Raw genomic sequence first — 20,335 nt, forward strand, 5'->3', positions numbered from 1 at the left:
CTCAGCTACTTAGTGAGGCCCTTTGCAACCCAGTGAGATCCTGTTTCAAAATAAAGAATAAAAACTGGGCAGGGGTTGTAGCTCAGAGGTCAAATGGCTCTAGGTTCATTCCCAGACCCGCAAAAAAAAAAAAAAAAAAAAAAGAAAAGAAAAGAAAAGAAAAGGCTAGCAACCCTCAATGACATTTCGGTGACTTCTAGGCCTGTGTAAATCTTACTGAATTACTAGAAGATCCTGCTGCAGTAATTCAAAAAGAAAAAGAGTAGAAAATAACTTTAAGACCCCAAAATTCACATACTTATTCATTACACCAAAACTTTATACAATGACATCATAATCAGTAACTGGCAACTATTTGAATGGATACAATAAAGAGAAACAATATAATGTTTCTTACATATATTACTTAATTTGGAAAGATACTCAAAAGTAGAATGCCCCTGGGTTCAATCCATAGTGCCATAAAAACAAAACAAAACAAAAAAGCTATTAAGTGATATATCTAGTCCTTTTAAATACTACATGGAGGGTAAAAATGTTTACTATTTTTCTTCTAATAGGCTCATCTTTATAAACTTTGAGGGTTTAGAGAATTATCCTTAGCCCAAGAATGTGTGTGGCTTATTCCTGAGTGTAGCTGCAGTGGAAAGAGGTTTACCTTGCTGTCTCCAAGGACTGTGATGATTGGAATGCCCAAGTTCTTTACATGTTGCTTGATGTTTGGGCCCATGGCTACTGCCAATTGCTGGAGGATGTTCAATGTCTGCTGTACCTGAGTTGGAAGAATCCGACACTATGTTCAAACCACAGATAAGTTATACTTACAAGATTGCTGTGATAGTCAAACAGGGTCTCACTGAGTTGCAGAGGGCCTCACTAAGTAGCTGAGGCTGTCCGCAAACCGTGATCCTTGGGTCTCAGCCTCCTGAATGCTGGGATTACAAGCGTGAGCCACCATGCCTGGCTTAGGTCTTGCATTTAATCATCAGTTTATAAAACTGTATTATTAGTAGCTGGGCATGGTGGCACACACTTGTAATCCCAGTACTTGGGATGCTGAGACATGAGGATCATAGGTTCGCAGCCAGCCTCAGCTACTTAGGGAGGCTCTCTGCAACTGCAGATCAGAGGTAGAATGCCCCAGGGGTCAATCCCCAGTACCACACACAAAAAAAAAAAAATTGTAGTATTAGAATTTCAGAGAAGTTGGCCGGGTATGGGGGCGCACACTTGTAATCCTGTGCTTGGGAGGCGGAGACAGAAGGATCGCGCAGGTTCGAAGCCAGCCGCACTGGCTAAGAGACCCTGTTTCCAAATAAAAAATATAAAATAGGTCTGGGAGTGTAGCCCGGAGGTAGAAGGGCTTCCAGGAACCCCAGTACCCCCCCCTCCACACACACTTTTTTTCAGAGAAGTTATATAATCTTAAAGTAATATAAAGCTTTAGTTTAATAAAGCCTGACATAAAACCCAAATTTATTTATTTATTTTTTTGGTGGTACTGGGGTTCCTGGAAACCCTTCTACCTCCGGGCTACACTCCCAGACCTATTTTTTATACTTTATATTTGGAAACAGGGTCTGTTAAGCCTGTGTGAATCCTCCTGTCTCTGCCTCCCAAGCGCGGGGATTACAAGCGTGCGCCACCACGCTCGGCAAAAAAACAAATTAAAAAAAAAATTAGGAATTGAAGAGCCAGGTGTGGTGGCGCATGCTTGTAATCCCAGAATTTGGGAGGCTGAGATAGGAGGATCCGGGCTTGTGGACAGCCTAAGCTACTTAGTGAGGCCCTTTGCAACTCAGTGAGACCCTGTTTCCAAAATAAAGAATAAAAAATAGGACTGGGAGTGTTGCTCGGAGGTAGAATGCCCCTGGGTTCCGTTCCATCCCCAGTACTACAAAAAAAAAAAAAAAAAAAAAAAGGAATTGAGCATATATATGCATATTATAGATAATTTCATACAAAAATATTTAATAATAAGTTATAAAAAGCAATTTCTTGCCATGGTGGCACACGCCTGTAATTCTAGTACTTGGGAGGCTGACACAGAAGGATCACAGGTTTGAGGACAGCCTCAGCAAATAGTAAGACTTTCATCAACCTAGCAAGATCCTGTTTCCAAAAGAGAAATAAAATTGGGCTAGGGTGTAGCTAGAAGGTAGAATGGCTCTGGGTTCTATCCCTAATACCACAGACGCACAAAAATGCAAATTCTTAAATTCACGAATATTTGATGAATAAACCTGTGTATCTTGAGATACTTAAGAAACCAAAGGAAGCTAGTTCTAGGCAAAAGCAAACAGTTATCACTCTTTTTTTCTAGTGAAGGCTACACTAAAAGGAAACTTCCTATAGCAGGGGGAAGTGAGAAAAAGGAAAGGCAACATGTTCTACGTACCAAGATTTTATTTGAATCATTGAGTCGACCCTTCAAGGCAGTTGGAAGTTCACCTATATTTGGTTGGATAAATTTTGCCTCATTGATAATACCTGCCACTTCATCTAAGCCTTCTTTCCTGATCTTCCAGTTCTTGTCACCAATCTTAGATACCAACTCCGAAGTAATCTTATCACTGAAAAACATGGAAAATAATATTTAATTCTAGACTACTAAAAAAAAAAAAAAAGCAATGTTAGAGAAGTTCCCTTTACTAAATTTAAAAAGAAGCCAGGCATGGTGGTGCACGTTTATAATCCCAGCATTTGGGAGGCTGAGACAGGAGGATCTCAGGTTCACGGCTAGACTCCCCTACTTAGTGAGGCCCTCTGCAACTTACTGAGACCCTGTTTCAAAATAAAGAATAGAAAATAGGGCTGGGGTGTCGCTTGGAGGTAGAATGCCCTGGGTTCCATCCCCAGTACCACAAATAAATAAATAAATAAATAAATAAATAAATAAATAAATAAATAAATAGCACATTTAAGAATTTAGTAAGCTGGGTGTGGTAGTGCGCACTTGTAGTCCCAGTACATGGAAAGCTGAGACAGAAGAGTTACAGGTTTGAGGCTAGCCTCAGCAACTTAGCGAGATACTGTTTAAAAATAAAATATAAAAAGGGCTAATGACTTAGAGGTAAAACGCCCCTAGGTTCAATCCTTAGTACCAAAAAAAAAAAAAAAAAAAAAAAAAAAAAAAAGATTTTAGTATAAGGTGCAGCTTAAAGGTCAGCCTTAGCAATTTAGGGAAAATTTGCCTTTTTTTTCTTTTTTTTTAAAGTGGCACTGAGGAGTAAATACAGGGGCACTCTACCTCCAAACTATACTTCCAAACCTATTTTATTTTTATTTGGAAACAGGGTCTTGCTAAATTGATGACTCTCAAACCTGTGATTCTCTTGTCTCAAGATGTCTGGGTTCAATCCCTAGTATAAAATACACACATACAACATACTTATTTTAGTGTAATGAATCGAATCATTTCTCTCTCTGAGTCTGGGGATGGAAACCAGGGACATTCGACCTTCAAGCTACACATCCTGCCCTATTTTTTTTTTTTTTAATTCTTTATTTTGAAACAGGGCCTCATAAGTTGCGGAGAGCCTCACTAAGTAGCTGAGGCTGTCTGTGAACCACGATCCTCTTGTCTCAGCCTTCCAAATGCTGGGATTACAAGTGTGTACCACCATGCCTTTTTGTGGTACTGGATATTGAACCCAGGGACATTCTACCTCTAAGATACAACCCCCAGCCCTATTTTTAATCTTTATTTTGAAACAGGGTCTCACTAAGTTGCTGAGGGCCTCACTAAGTAGCTGAGGCTGGCCATAAACCTGGGATTCTCCTGTCTCAGGTTCTCAAGTACTGGGATTACAAGTATGTGCCACCATGTCTGGCTCAAATTATATCACTTCTCAAAAATAAACCTACCGAGCCGGGCGTGGTGGCGCATGCTTGTAATCCCAGCATTCGGGAGGCTGAGACCAGAGGATCGCGATTCATGGACAGCCTCAGCTACTTAGTGAGGCTCTCTGCAATTTAGTGAGATCCTGTTTCAAAATAAAGAATAAAAAAAATAAGCCGGGCATGGTGGCGCATGCTTGTAATCCTCACACTTGAGAGGCAGAGACAGGAGGATCGAGCAGGTTCGAAGCCAGCCTTGTGTGCTGGCTTAAGAGACCCTGTTTCCAAATAAAAAAAGTATAAAAATAGGTCTGGGAGTGTAGCCCGGAGGTAGAAGGGTTTCCAGAAACCCCAGTACCACCAAATAAAAAAAAGGGCAGGGGGTGTAGCTCGGTGGTTGAATGCCCCTGGGTTCCATCTCCAGACCCATTAACCTACCTGATCTCTGTCCTTGGCAAAAGATCAACAACATCATTGCCCCCATCTTCTGGTTCATCTACATCTTCTCCTTCATCTGTACCACTCGTGCTGTGTTTGGAAATCCCTCTGGTTGGAGCAGGAGGGCTTTGACCTTGCATCTAAAACACAAATGAATGAAGCCAATGAACTTGATGAAGAATGAGAGTAAACAGATTAATGAAGATGCCTGTCTGACTTTATCATTCCTTCACAATACTCATTTACACACTAAATATTTTCATTCTACCTAAAGTTATTTTTATACAAACTTGATAGCATATGACTTCTCAATTATGAGAGTTATTTATTTGCCCAGTACTGGGAATTGAATTCAAGGGTTCATGCATGTTAGACAAATACTTTACCATTAAAATACATTCCTAGCCCTTTTGAAAAGTTTGAGACAGGGTCTCACTAAATTGACCAGGCTGGCTTTGAACTTGAGATCCTCCTGCTTTAGCTGCCCAGTAGCTGGGATCATAGGTAGCTGCTACCATATCTGGCGAATTTGTATTTTAACTTTTATGCCCAAGATAACAAAGAGAAGTATACTAACACTGAGAAATTTCCGTTAGAATGTTATTCAAGGAATGTCAGTACTTTTTAAAGTTTTATTTTTAAAAATTCTTCTGGTGCCAGGCATGGTGTTGCATGCTTCTAATACTAGCATTTGGGAGGCTGAGACTGGAGGATCATGGTTTGCAGACAGTCTCAGCTACCTACCGAGGCCCTTTGCAATCAGTGACAACCTGTCTCAAAATAAAAAATTGAGCTGATTGAAGTCAGGGGTGCTCTACCACTGAGCTATATTATCCCCAGCCTTTTTAAAATTTTATTTTATGGGTTTTTTTTTGGGGGGGGAGAGGGGACCTTCGAGTCTCATCCCCAGCCTGATTTTATTATTTGGAACCAGGGTCTCACTAGGTTGATGAAAGTCTCAACACTCACTGAGTCTGTCTTTGAGCCTGCAATCCTTCTGTCTCAGCCTCCCAAGTACCAGGATTACGGGTGTCACCACGCCTGGCTCTTAATTTTTGCTTTTGAGGTAGGGTCTCAGCTAAATTGCCAAGGGTGTCCTTGAACTTGTGATCATTCTGCCTTATCCACACAAGTACCTGAGATTATAGGTATGCACCACTGCATCTGGTTTTTAATTAAAAAAAAAAAAAAGTTGTATTTAGCTGGGCATGGTGGTACACACTTGTAATCTCTGGGCTTGGCAGGCGGAGACAGGAGGATTGTGCAGGTTTGAAGCCAGCCTCGCTGGTTTAAGAGACCCTGTCTCCAAATAAAAATCTAAAATAGCTCTGGGAGTATAGCCCGGAGGTAGCATCCCCAGTACCACACACGTACACAAAAAGTTGTATTTAATATACTTCTTCTTCTTAATTTTTTTTTTTTTGCAGGTCTGGGGATGGAACCCAGGGGCATTCGACCTCTGAGCTACATCCCCTGCCCTATTATTTTATTCTTTATTTTTGAAACCAGGTTTTACTGAGTTGTGGAGGGCCTAAGTAGCTGATGCTGTCCGCGAACTGCGATCCTCCAGTCTCAGCCTCCTGAATGCTGGGATTACAGGCATGCGCCACCACGCCTGGCTTGCCCTGTTTTTTATTCTTTATTTTGAAACCGGGTCTGAGTTGCAGAGGGCCTCACTAAGTAGCTGAGGCTGTCCGCAAACCACAATCCTCCAGTCTCAGCCTCCAGAATGTTGGGATTACAAGTGTACACCACCACCCCTGGCTTGTACTTATTATTTGAATAGGCAATATATTCACAATATTTTAAATTTCAATGGTTTAAAAGGATATAAAGAGGAAAATCTCTCATCCCACACCAGAGTTATCCAATTTTTTCCTCACAAAAATCATCAATTTCTTATGAACTCTCCCAAGGATACTTTATGCACATAAAAGCAAATATATATTATTTATTCTAAAGGTTTAAAAGTTTAGTATGTCGGGTGTGGCGGCACACACTTGTAATCCCAGCACTTGGGAAGCTGAGACAGGAGGATTGTGCAGGTTTGAAGCCAGCATCAGCTAGTGAGGCTCTCAGCAACTTAGTGAAACCCTGTTTCCAAATAAAGTATAAAATAGGTCTGGGAGTATAGCCCGGAGGTAGAAAGCCCCTGGGTTCCATCCTCAGTATCACAAAAAATAAAGTTTACTTTTTTTTTTTTGGTGGTACTGGGGTTCCTGGAAGCCCTTCTACCTCCGGGCTATGCTCACAGACCTATTTTTACACTTTTTTATTTGGAAACAGGGTCTTTTAAGCCAGCACGGCTGGCTTCGAACCTGCGTGATCTTCTTGTCTCTGCCTCCCAAGTGTGGGGATTACAAGCGTGCGCCACCACACCTGGCTAAAGTTTACTTTTAACTAGTAAGATTCTTGAGTTTTCCGTGAATTGTAACATTTGTGGAGCTTTTACCTTCTCAAATTCTGCATCTATCTGGGATAGAAGGGCAGGCTTCTCATCCTCAAAGAACATTCGCAAAGAGGGACCAACATATAGATACATCACACCAAGCAGAGTGATGGCAGAAGTCCTCACAGCCTGCCAGAGAGAACAAAAAGGAATTTTCCAAATTAGAACAAAACCACAAAGATGGCTGTAAAGTTCCTACATGTGCTAGAATGTACTCACTGGGTTTGTTGCTGCAAGAGCAGTCTTCACATTGCTAATGAAAGCCTTGACATTCAACCTACAAGAGACAATGTATAGAAAATAACTTGAGATAAAGCCTTAAAAATATTCAATAGAGTTTATAAAATTATACTGTAATTGGCTCCCTTTGGAAGAGTTTTCACCTATTTCTATACCCACTTTAAATATCTATACACTAATCAATTTTATTACATTAAGATTCCTAAATAGAGTACTGAGCTTGCTCCTGAACTCCAGATTCATATACCCATCTGCATTTGTGGTATTTCCATTACTATGTCTAGCAGGTATCTCACATCTATACTTCAAAATCAAACTTCTAAATGTTTATATCCCAACCTCAAAACCTGTTCCTCCCATTGTCAATACTAAGAGCCATATTATTCTTTGTGTTGTTTGGCCCATCCTTCTTCTTCTTTTTTTTTATGATGGTACTACTAGGGATTGAAACCAGGGAAGTTCTACGTCCAAGCTATATACTCCAGCTCTGTTTTGTTGTTGTTTTTGTGGTAGTGGGCATTGAACCCAGGGGCATTCTACCTCCGAGCTACACCCCCAACCCTATTTTTTATTCTTTATTTTGAAACAGGGTCTCAGTAAATTGCAGAGGCCTCACTAAGTAGCTGAGGCTGGCTGTGAACCTGCAACCCTCCAGTCTCAGAACCCCAAGTACTGGGATTACAAGCATGAGCCACTATGCCCAGCTTGTTATTTTAAAACAGAGTCTTGCTTGGTTGCTAAATTTTGATTTGCTGAGGCTGTCCTTAAACCTTCTGTCCTATTTCAGCCTCCCAAGAACTAGGATTACAAGCATGCATCACCACATCTGGCTAGCCCTGTTTATTTTTAAAAAGGGTCTTCCTAAATTGTTGAGGCTGTCTGACATTAATCTTTCAATCCTCCTGTCTCAGTTTCTCAAGTACTGAGACTACAGTTGTGTGCTGCCATGACTGTTTAGTTCAACTTTCTTCTTCTTCTTTTTTTTTTTTTTTTCTTTCAGGTCTGGGGATGGAACCTAGGGGCATTTGACCTGCGAGCTACAGCCCCTGTCCTATTTTTTATTCTTTGTTTTGAAACCAGATCTCACTGAGTTGCAGAGGGCCTCACTAAGTAGCTTAGGCTGTCCGTGAACCGCGATCCTCAGGTCTCAGCCTCCTGAATGCTGGGATTACAAGCGTGCGCCACCACGCCCGGCTTCAACTTTCAAAATATACCCAGAGCCGGGCGTGGTGGTGCACGCTCGTAATCCCCAGGCTTGGGAGGCGGAGACAGGAGGATCGTGCAGGTTCGAAGCCAGCCGTGCTGGCTTACAAGACCCTGTTTCAAAATTATAAAAAAGCCGGGCGTGGTGGCGCACGCTTGTGATCCCCGCGCTTGGGAGGCGGAGACAGGAGGATCGCGCAGGTTCGAAGCCAGCCGCGCTGGCGTAAGAGACCCTGTTTCAAAAATATAAAATAGGTCTGGGAGTGTAGCCCGGAGGTAGAAGGGCTTCCAGGAACCCCAGTACCACCCAAAAAAAAAAAAAAAAAAAATATATATATATATATATATATATATAAAACAGGTCTGGGAGTGTAGCCCGGAGGTAGAAGGGCTTCCAGGAACCCCAGCACCACCACCACCACCACCACCACCACCAACAACAACAACAAATATACCCAGAGCCAGGTCTGGTGGCACACGCTTGTAATCTCAGTGCTTGGGAAGCTGAGACAGAAGGAGTGCAGGTTTGAGCAGCCTCAACTGCTTAGTGAGACCCTGTTTCAAAATAAAGGATAAAAATTAGGGCTGGGGTGGAGCTCAGAGGTAGAATGCCCCTGGGTTCAATCCCTAGTACCCCCCCCCCAAAAAAAAAGTAATACTCAAAGTCCTAACACTTGTACCTCTGTCATATGTCTAAATAATTATAATTTATTGACAGGACTATTCAAATAGACTATTAGCTAGTCTTTATTTGTGGTACTGGGGATTAAATAAGGGTGATCCACCACTAAGTTACATTCCCAGCCCTTTTTTAGTTTTTATCCTGAGACAAAATCTTTTGCAAAGTTGCCAAGGCTGGCCTTGAACTTGTGCTCTTCCTGCTTCGGCCACCTGAGTAGCTGAGATTACAGGCCTGTTCCACCAAGCACTGAAACACAGGGCTTTAACACTTGCTCTTTTGATCTAGAATGCTCTTCTCTTCCAGATTATCATAGTTTACTCCCTAATGTCCTAGTCTCTGCTAACTTGTCATTTTTTTCAGGAAGGATTCTTGAACTAGCCTATAAAAAAACACCATCCCAACTATACCAAGTTGGTAACATCTAACCTCTTACACTGCATCATCATCATCAACATCATCGTCATTATTATTTTTGGGGGGTACTAGGGCATTTATACCTCCAAGTTACACCCCCAGACCTATTTTTTTTTTTATTCTTTATTTTGAAATGGTCTCACTGAGTTGCAGAGGACTCACTAAGTAGTTGAGGCTGTCCACAAACCAAAAAACCTCCTGTCTCAGCTTCCCAAATGCTGGGATTACAAGCGTGTGACACCACACCCGGCAATTACATTATTTTTATTTCACTGTTTTTATTCTTTCTTTCTTTCTTTCTTTCTTTTTTTCTTTCTTTCTTTTTTTTTTTTAAGGAAACCATGTCTGTTTATTTTTGTGGTACTGGCGATGAAACCCAGGACCTTCTATCTCTGGGCTACACTCCCAGGCCTATTTTATATTTTATTGGGAAACAGCGTCTCACTAAGTTGCTGAAAGCCTAAGTAGCTGAGGCTGGCTTCAAACCTGTGCAATCCTCCTGTCTCACCTTCCCAAGTACTGGGATTACAAGTGTGCACCACCACACCCGGCTAATGATGTCTATTTCTGTATTTTTACAGTTTATTTTTCTGTCTCCCCTTACTCAAATATAAGACTTATGAAAGCAGGATTTTAATTTTGTCTGTGTTAATCCAAGTATCTGGAACAAGTGAATAGCGTGGTCAATAGGTATCTGAATAAAAGAAAGATTATGAATAAATTTTCATTTGTCAATATTCATTTGACATTTATTTATTTATTTATGGTACTGGGGATTTAACCTAGACCTTTTTTATTCTTTATTTTGAAACAGGTGTCACTAACTTGCAGAGGGCCTCACTAAATTGATGGGGCTGGCCATGAACCTGCGGTCCTCCTGTTTTAGCCTCCCAAGTACTGGGATTACAAGCATACACTAACGATGCATAACTTCATTTGACATTTTATGTGACATTCCAGCAGACTGTATCAAAGTCTATACAGTTGGGCTTGAGATATAGCTCAGTGGTGGAGTGCTTATCTAGCCTCCACAAGGTTCTTGGTTCAATCCCCAGCCATCACCAAAAACAAATTAAAGAGAGAGACAAACAAGCAAAATAAAGGAAGGAAGGGAGAGAGGGAGGAAAGGAGAAAGACAATAGTAAGAAATTAAACAATACCACAATTTTGAAAGAACTCTAGAAATACTGTATTTTTTATTTTTTAATGAACAATTGTTTGTTTAAATGAAAATTAAGTGATAACTTCTAGACTAGTGTTTCTTCAATCAGTAGAATTAAAACTCTCTTTTTAGGCTGGGTGTTGTGGCACACGCCTATAAACCCAGTACTTGGGAGGCTGAGACAGGAGAATCACAGGTTCGAGGACAGTCTCAACAAGTAGTAAGTCTCTCATCAACCTAGTAAGATGCTGTTTCCAAATAAGAAATAAAATAAGGCTAGTGGTGTAGCTTGAAGATATAATGAATGCATCTGGGTTCAATCCTCAACACACACACACACACACACACACACACACACACACACACACACACACACACACACACACAGAGTTTTGTAAGACATTATGAGGAATGTTATAAGTAACAAGTCATAGAAAAAGCAACATAGTATAGTAGTCAGCATTCTCTGAAACCACAATGCCTGAACGGAGACACTGGCTTTTCCACTCTCCTAGATATAACATGGGTAGACAACTTGAGCTTTCTGTGTTTTAGTTTCCTCATCTAAAAACCGACTACAAAATACTGTAGTCGGTTTTTATGAGGATTAAATCAAACTACTATTTGAAATGTGATTTAAAAAGTATGTGAGGTAAACTAGATGCAGTGATACATGCCTTTAGTTTCACTATTTTTTGTTGTTTTGTTTTGGTGGTTTTGGTGGTAGAACCCAGGGGCTTTTCTACCTCCGGGCTATACTCCCAGAACTACTTTATATTTTATTTGTAAAGAATGTCTCACTAAGTTGCCGAGAGCCTGGGTCTGGCTTCGAACCTGTGCGATTCTCCTGTCTTAGCCTCCCAAGTGCTGGATTCAATCCCCAGTAATAACTAATATACACACATACACACAAAATAAAATAAGGCTAGAGTTGCAGCTTGGAGGTGGGACACCTATGGATTCAATTCCCAGTTTCAAAACCAGTGTTCTATATAAAATGAGTTTGGGAAACAGTGAGATAAGCAAAGTTAAACAAGTTCTTCTATTATGGGATTTCTAGGAGCATTTAATTCCCAAGGTACCCTGTATGTCTCTAAACAAATGTGATTACATGTAGTAAATTTCCAAGTGTATTTGACCAGAAATTCTTAGAACCAGCTTTTCTGTGGGATGGCTATTAGTAATGCTTAAGGAAAAATAATTTATTTGTTTTGTTTTGTTTTTTTGCGGGTCTGAGGATGGAACCCAGGGGCATTCGACTTCCGAGCTATACCTCCTGCCCTATTTTTTATTCTTTATTTTTGAGACCGGGTCTCACTGAGTTGCAGAGGTCCTCACTAAGTAGCTGAGGCTGTCTGCGAACCGCGATCCTTTGGTCTCAGCCTCCCAAATGCTGGGATTACAAGCGTGCGCCACCACGCCCGGCAAGGAAAAATAATTTAGAGGACTCAGAGAACTCTTTTAGTAGATGTCAAAATACAGAACATAATCCAATACAGAGTTTTGAGAACAAAGGTGGTTTTCTTTTACATAGATTGGACAACCCACCTTCAGTTCTTAAGAAATAAGCAGAGTTATGATGAATATAATCACCAATTAGAGACTGGCAAACATTTATATTCCACATGATTTCTTTCTGACTTACCCAGAAAAACCAAACTCTTTTATTGCATTTGATAGCCAATTCAGAGTTTCTGACTGATTCTTGGGATTCTTCTGGGAGAAAGCCATTGACATAACCTGGAGCATGGGAAAAAGGACATCATTTATCTTTTCTCTCATATTTCTTATAAATGGACAACATGACTTTAAGGCAAATGTGGGTTAGGTATTTTTCTTTTTTGTAATTTAAAGCATTGTTTTTGATGCCAAAACAACCATCAGAAGGGCTTAGGAACAAAAGATTTAACTTACATAAGAAAATGAGGTAAGTGATAGTATTTAAAGCATTCTGTACTGTTTTAAACTTTTTATTAGTGTTCATTTTGAATTACAACATCTTAAGAGAAAAATATATCTATAGAATACTCTCAACTACATTTTCATTATAAGGTACCAGTGTATTATTAAAGGTAAAAATAAATATACAGTAAACTGGGTGTGGTGGCACACTCTTGTAATCCCTGCGTTTGGGAGGCTGAGACAGGAGGATTGCACAGGTTTGAAGCCAGCCTCAGCTACTTAGTGAAACTCTCAGCAACTTAGTGAGACCCTGTTTCCAAATAAAATAGAAAACAGGCCTGGGAGTATAGCCTGGAGGTAGAAAGCCTCTGGGTTCCATCCCCAGCACCACACACACAAAAAACAAAAACAAAATAAATATGCAGTATAAAAATAATTTTACTTAAGATAAAAATTAAATTGGTAAGCTAAAATTAAAACTTGGTAAACACTAGAACTTGGTGAGAGCTCTGTTACTCACCTGTTCTGCTGTCCATGGTAACATACAAGCCTCAGCTATTGCTGTCATAGCTTCCTTTGCATTGTTCCCACACTTCACATCTCCAATCTTGTCTACAAGGCCATCTAATACAATCTGAGCTGAAGTTTTGGAAAAATTTCCCTTCTGGGCAATCAAAGCAACTATGTGAAGCTTCATCTGCATCACCTGAATAAGGATAAATCTCAAAGTTACAAGTAATCCAAACACATTTGTTTATTTACTTATATAGCCTCCCAAAGATATAACATGGTTAAAGACAGCTGAGACTACAACTAAAGTAAATTCAAAATCTTAAGCAAAGAAGCATATAATTTTATCATTTATCCATGGTGGCAAATGCCTGTAATCTGAGTACTTGGGAGGCTAAGGCAGGAGGATCACAGGTTTGAAGCCAACCTAAGCAACTTAGTGAGACCCCATTTCCAAACTAAAAAAGCAAAATAGGGCGGGGGCTAACTGAATGCACCAGGGTTCAATACACAGACCCACATGAAAAGAAACATACAATTATATATACTTAGGCATTTATTTAAACTCCAAGTTACATAAATTTCTCCATAGGATGGTGAAACAGAAATTACTTCAATTAAATCTATAAAATACCTGAAAATTAGTTTCTTTCCATCCAGGTTTCTTGGCTAGCATCCTCACTAGTGCCTGGCATGGCATTTCAGTTCGATCCATTAGTTCAATAGCCTTGAAATAAAAATGAGAGTTAAAGATTAGTTCCAAAGAATGAACAAATACCAAAATCAAGTTAACAAGTTTTTTTGAAACTTTTATATGCCATATTTTAGGAATTTACAAATAACCTGCTACAAGCAAAGTAACAGTGAGTTTTCATTTGCCTAGTGTGTAGAAGAAACTGCTCATATATCTTTTATATGACTTGATTTTTCTAAAAACATAGTGAAGCAGGGTAGAAGTGGTTAAGTACTGAATTTAAAAGACATACAAATTTAGGTCTAAACTACAGGACTGGCAGATGTAGTATTAGAAGGTGCCTGCCTCAAAGTCATACTGCTCATTTAGTTTCTCCACATCTCTCTTCTCATTAGAATCATGTAAATAAATTTTGCCAAAACGAGCCGGGCAAACTGGGGAAGCTGGGCGTGGTGCTGCATGCTTGTAATCCCAGTACAATCCCTGCCCTATTTTTTATTCTTTATTTTGAAACCGGGTCTCACTGAGTTGACTGAGTTGCAGAGGGACTCACTATTTAGCTGAGGCTGTCTGCGAACCAGGATCCTCAGGTCTCAGCCTCCCAAATGCTGGGATTATAAGCGTGCACCACCACGCCCGGTGTCTTTTTATTTTTGAAACAGGGTCTCACTGAGTTGGGAAGGGCCTCGCTAAGTAGCTGAGGCTGTCTGTGAACTGTGATCCTCTGGTCTCAGCTTCCCGAATGATGGGATTACAAGTGCGCGTCACCATGCCTGGCCTCAGCACAGGTTTTTGATAGCTTTTCATACCAGTCAATATGTTTGTTTCACCCAGAAGTCATAACAAAGGGAGAAATATATAAATGGAAGAGGAATGGTTTAAGAATCTGTTTGCTTAGTAACTTTATAAAAAAGTATCACAATTTAACAATTCATCTAAGCCTTATAATTCAGAATAAGAACCTAGTATTTTTTAAGTACTTAAGTTACAAGCTTATAGAAGCCACAGGATACAGATGTTGAAATATAAATGCTAAAGAGTCACAAAACACAAATAAAAACATCCTCTCATTAGTTAATACTGTGAAACATGTCCACTGGTTCTAAAACACAGCAATTAGGACATATCCATCATTTGTTAATTTCATTGCTTCCCCGTAATCTAGATTTCGTTCACATTCCACTTATCCCTATGTACCTACCTTTTGGAATTCTTCCATACAAGCTAGCCTTTCCTTCCAGTTACTGCTGTCTAGTAGCTGTATACATGTAGAGGGAAGGACAGCTGAAGCTTTTTCTTCACATACTTCTATCTGTAAAATACAAAAACATGTTAAAATTAAGGAAACAGATGGCAGGAATGTAAAAATACCCCAGCCCAAACCAAAGAAACTGAGTCTTCTACCATAATAAAGGGGAGCATTTCAATAAGCTTAAAACCTATCAATTACTGTATGTGGTAGAACATAGTAAAGAAAGAACTCAAATCTTCTCAGAGGTCTCAATTTTGAGGCAGTGTGTATAATACTGACCGAGAGTTCAGGCTCCACGATTTCTTTGGTCTCCAATCCTTTCTTGTTCTTGGTTCCAGTGCTTCCTGAACCTCCTGCTGCAGCTGGTTTCCCCTTCTTTGGTGGCCCACCAGCCTAAATGCAATTAAAAAAAAAAATTAAACTACTTAAGGATTTAGAACAGTGGTTCTTAGCATTTTTGCTCATAGAACTTGAAAATTTGATTAAAATGGGAAATCAACCAAAAAGAAATATTTGTATTTGTTTGTGTGCCCACAGAATTTAGCATAGTTTCAAGGGCAGATAAAAACCCTGAAGAACATCTATGGGGTGGATGTGTAATCTGCACACTTAGCCTAATTCAGAAAGAGCTAATGAAGTAAATGAAACAAAGTAACTGGGCATGGTGGCACACACTTGTAATCCCAGCATCTGGGAGGACAGGAAGACTGTGGTTTGTGGCCAGCCTCAGCTACTTAGCGAGGCCCTCCATAACTAAGACCCTGTTTCAAAATAAAGAATAAAAAATAAGGCTGAAGGTGTAGCTCAGGAGTAGAATGCCCCTGGCTTCCATCCCAAGGACCGCCAAAATAAATACAAATAAATAAATAAAAATAAGAAAAAGAAACAAAGTGATAGACTAGAATTATACTCTACAGATTAATTTGAGAATAACATCCTGATATCTTTAAATGACTTTACATCTTTCCTATGCACATACAGAGTAATTAATTTTCCCAGGTTGCTCCAGAGCGTTTACTGGGCAGACCTGGGGTATGCCTGGAAGGTGTTGAGCCTCTCAGTGGTGAAGCGTGGCAAAAATATGGAACACTTCACAAATTTGCATGTGGCAAGAATGTAAAATTACTACAGCTGAAATCCTTATGCAGAGGCCATGATAGTCTTCTCTGTATCATTCCAATTTTAGTATGTGTGCTGCTGAAGTGAGCACAATACAGAGCAATTTCTGAGTTATTGAGTATTCACTCAATACTTAATCCAAGATGCCTTAAGACCAGGAGATTATACTATTTCTCATGGTATAACTTAAATCAGTTGCAAAGGAAAAGTGGGGTTGACATGGGAAACTTTAATTATTGATCTACTTATGTTGAAGATGGCCATCTCACAGAATCTTCATATTATTTTAGTAGTTTTTCAGGATAACTTGAATTTTAAATATATGCTCACAAAACCTAGAAACATGATAGTTTTGCCTCTTCCTTATATTAATACCTTATTTTATCTTGTCTAACTGCAAATCACTATTAAATGATAATAGTACTAGCATTTTTTTATTTCTTACTTTAACAAGATACTTTTAGTATTTCACCATTATTTAACATAATGCTGGAGTACTTTTGCCACTTTGACTACTACCTGTAGATCTCTTGTATATATTTAATCATGTCAAAGTATCTATCCATTTCTATATGATTAAAAATTTTCATCAAGAAAATGTTAAAATTATTACATTCCTTTTCAATGTCTGACATTAGATTTCTTATGTACATATTTAGTAAATTTTTTTTTTGTGGTACTGGGGTCAGATCTATTTTACATAATTTTTATATGGAAACAGGGTCTCTTAAGCCAGCATGGCTGGCTTCAAACGTGAACAATCCTCCTGTCTCCACTTCCCAAGCACGGAGATTACAAGCGTGTGTGCCACCCATGCCCAGCATATTTAGTAAATTTTTTAATATTAATATAAAACCATCTTTACAATACTGGAATGATTTTTTGCGGGTCTGGGGATGGAATCCAGAGGTATTCGACCTCTAAGCGATAAGCCCTGCCCAATTTTTTATTCTTTATTTTTGAAACAGGGTCTCACTAAGTTGTGGAGGGCCTCACTAAGTAGTTGAGGCTGTCTGCGAACCGCGATCTTCCAGTCTCAGCCTCCCAAATGCTGGGATTACAAGCGTGCACCACCATGCCTGGCCTCTGTATATATTTAATCATGTCAAAGTATCCATCTATCCATCCACTGATCCATCCATCCATCCATCCCTGTTCATGTTGTTCCTTCTACTGCTTTATTTCTTAAATGCCTCAAACTTAAAAAAGATAAAACAGATGACCAACTTCATCTTCAGCATCTAGATTCGTTCTCAAACCAATGTTAGCTTAAACATATTCCAAGATTTCCAAGATCTTAAGATATACTCAGCAATACTAAGATACTAGGTTTTTTTTTTTTTTAACTAAATAGAAACCTCTAATACTTGTCAATTCTTATCAGCAGTATGCTTTAGATGGTTTATAATAACAACCCTATCACGAAATTCCATTGTTTTCTAACCCTAAAAATGGAGCATGAGCATGGTGGTCATGTGTCTGTAGTCCCAGTTACTCTGGAGGCTAGGGCAAGAGGATCTCTTGAGCCAGCCTAGGAAACATAGCAAGACTGTCTCAAAGAAAAAAAAAAATCTTTTTAGGGGGTGCTGAGGATTGAAACCAGTGGGAGTCTACTCTGAGCTATACCCCAGCCCTATTTTGTTTTTATATTTTAAAACAGGGTCTCAATAAGTTGTGAAGATCCTTTATATGTTGCTGACATTGGCTTCAAACCTGCAATCCTTTCTCAGCCTCCCAAATATTACAAGCATGTATCAACACACCTGGCTTCAAGAAAAATTCTTTATTCATTAACTAAAACACTTTCTCTAGGTTCTTTTCTGTATCACTCTCTACATAGAGAGGCAACTCAATGAACAAATTGCCTATTTTTTTCTTTTCTTCTTCTTTTTTTTTTTTTTTTTGGTGGTACTGGGGTTCCTGGAAACCCTTCTACCTCTGGGCTACACTCCCAGACCTATTTTATACTTTTTTATTTGAAAACAGGGTCTCTTCAAACCAGCGCGATCCTCATGTCTCTGTCTCCCAAGCGCGGGGATTACAAGCGTGCGCCACCGCGCTTGGCTTGCCTATTTTTTTTTTAACAGACATGTTTATTTATAAATTGATTTATCATCTTACATGTTAGTTGGCTCAGGAGATTAGATACTTATACTGTCCTCATCTTTTCAAAATAAGAACAAGCCAAATGTGATGGCTCATGTTTGTAATACCAGTACTTGGGAAGCAGGGCCAGGAGGACTGCAAATTCATGGACAGCCTCAGCTACTTAGTCATGCCCTCTGCAACTTAGTGACACCCTGTTTCAAATTAAGAATACAAAAAACTACAGCAACCTGGAGAGACCCTGTTTCAAAACAAAACATAAAAAAGGCTGAGGGTATAGCTTGGAAGTAGAATGACCCTGGATTTAATCCCTAGTACCACAAACCAAAAAACCAGGAATGGTGGCACATGCCTGTAATCCCAGTTCTTGAGAGGCTGAAACAGGATTGCAGGTTTGAAGCCAGCCTCAGAAACTTAGCAAGGCCCTGTTTCCAAATCAAAAAGATAAAATCAGCCCGGCATGGTGGCGCACACTTATAATCCCCGCATTTGGGAGGCTGAGACAGGAGGATCATGCAGGTTCAAAGCCAGCCTTAGCTGGCTTAAGAGACCCTGTTTCCAAATAAAATATAAAATAGGTCTGGGAGTGTAGCCTGGAGGTAGAAGGCCCCTGGGTTCCATCTCCAGTACCACCACCAAAAAAAAAAAAAAAAAAAAAAAGATAAAATTAGAGGTGTGGTTCAGAGGTAGCATACCCCTGGCCTCAATACCCAGAATCACACATAAACAGAAAATCCTGGGCTGGGAGAGGAGGAGTTCAGTAGTTCAGTGGAAGATCACTTGTGTAGCCTGAGCTGAGTTCAATCCTCAGCACCAGAAAGAAGGAAGGAATTGATGGAGGGAGTAAGGAAGAGAGGGAGTAGGAGAAGGAGGGAGAAAATATTATACTCAATATAATAGTTGAAATCATAGAAACAGAAAAAAGGGCTCGGAATATGATTCAGTGGTAGAGAACTTGCCTAGCAAGCTTAAGCTCTAACCCCAGCACTGCAAAAACAAGCAAGCAAACAAGAAAATAAACAAAAAGAGAGAACAGTGGTGCTTATTAGGAGCTGCTGGAAGAGAGGTTTAGAAAGTTATTGTTTAAGCCAGGTGTGGCGGCACATGCTTGTAATCCCAGCATTTGGGAGGCTGAGATAGAAGGATGTGGATCAAGGACAGCCTCAGCTACATAGTGAGTCCCTCTGCAACTCAGTGAGACCCTGTTTCAAAATAAAGAATTAAAAATAAAAAAGAAAGCAAGTAAATTGTTACCTCAGCAAACCTAGAATGGGAGAGTAGGAGTAGGAGAGGAAGAAGGCTGAGGTTGATTAATGGAGGAGCTACATTCGAATATGTGTAAAAGTATGAATGTAGCATGGTCAAACTGGACACTCATTGTTGGGCGAAGGTCACCAAGCACAGTCTGAATGTATGTCATTTTCAATATGACCAAATAAAAATTAAAAAATTTAAAAATAAAACAAGAGAATTGTAGGTTCAAATAAATAAATAAATAGAAATGGTGTTAGAAGTAAAAAAAAATAATAAAGTTATTGTTTAATGGGTATAGTTCTAGAGATAGATGGTGATACTGACTGCCCAACATTATGAATGTATATAATACCATAGAAATGTATTTAATGATTCAGAAAGCTGGCATGGTAGTGCATGCCCATATTCCCAGTGACTCAGAAGGCTGAAGTAGCCAGTTTAAGACCAGCCTGGGCAACTTAGTGAGACCCTACCACAACATAAAATGCAAAGTGCTGGGGATACAGCTCAGCAATTGGCTAGTTATGTGTGAGGCCCTGGGTTTAATTCCCAGTAGAGCCAAACAAGAAAAAAGAAAAGGAAAAAAAAAAAGGGGGGGGGGTTATGATAGTAAAAATTGTTATGTTTATTTTACCACAACAAAAATACTCCTGTACATTTTTATATCTATTAAAGGTTTTAAATAGCCAAATGTACTATTATGTTTATTAATAAATGTTCTAAATGCTTTAGTTTTAATGTGGTCAATGAATCCATTTCTGAAATAGACCAATCCAGGATGAATAACCATGAAGTTGAGAATCAGATTCTAATTTGCTAAATTTAAGCTTTTTTTCTTTTGTGGCACCAGTAATTGAATCCAGAGGCATTTTACTTCTGAACTATACCCCAGGACCGATTTTATTTTTTATTTGGAAACAGGGTCTCACTAGGTTGCTGAGAACCTCACTAAACTGCTGAGGCTCTCCTTGAACCTGTGATCCTCCTGTCTCAGCCTCCCAAGTACTAGGATTACAAGTGTGTGCCACCATGCCTGGCTAAATTCCTCCTTCCTTCCTTCCTTCCTTCCT

The 20,335-nt window shown here is 39.6% G+C and overlaps 1 protein-coding gene across 3 annotated transcripts in view; it reads right to left on the reverse strand.

The window, feature by feature from the left end:
- The window catches only part of CKAP5 (cytoskeleton associated protein 5), a gene marked incomplete at its 3' end in the record, with an annotated part of 103,838 nt that overhangs the window by 51,764 nt on the left and 31,739 nt on the right, over nucleotides 1-20,335 (reverse strand). For all 3 annotated transcript variants that reach the window (XM_080696363.1, XM_080696362.1, XM_080696361.1), the window contains exons 13-22: nucleotides 15,062-15,179; nucleotides 14,736-14,842; nucleotides 13,475-13,567; nucleotides 12,851-13,036; nucleotides 12,074-12,168; nucleotides 6,947-7,004; nucleotides 6,731-6,856; nucleotides 4,279-4,418; nucleotides 2,399-2,573; nucleotides 659-772 (exon numbers count right to left, since the gene is read on the reverse strand). In XM_080696363.1, coding sequence (XP_080552489.1) covers nucleotides 659-772; nucleotides 2,399-2,573; nucleotides 4,279-4,418; nucleotides 6,731-6,856; nucleotides 6,947-7,004; nucleotides 12,074-12,168; nucleotides 12,851-13,036; nucleotides 13,475-13,567; nucleotides 14,736-14,842; nucleotides 15,062-15,179 — 1,212 coding nt within the window. The remainder of the gene's footprint in view (nucleotides 1-658; nucleotides 773-2,398; nucleotides 2,574-4,278; nucleotides 4,419-6,730; nucleotides 6,857-6,946; nucleotides 7,005-12,073; nucleotides 12,169-12,850; nucleotides 13,037-13,474; nucleotides 13,568-14,735; nucleotides 14,843-15,061; nucleotides 15,180-20,335) is intronic.

The sequence above is a fragment of the Muscardinus avellanarius genome, assembly GCF_963383645.1.
Source record: "Muscardinus avellanarius genome assembly, chromosome: 1".
In the NCBI taxonomy this organism is placed as follows: domain Eukaryota; kingdom Metazoa; phylum Chordata; class Mammalia; order Rodentia; family Gliridae; genus Muscardinus; species Muscardinus avellanarius.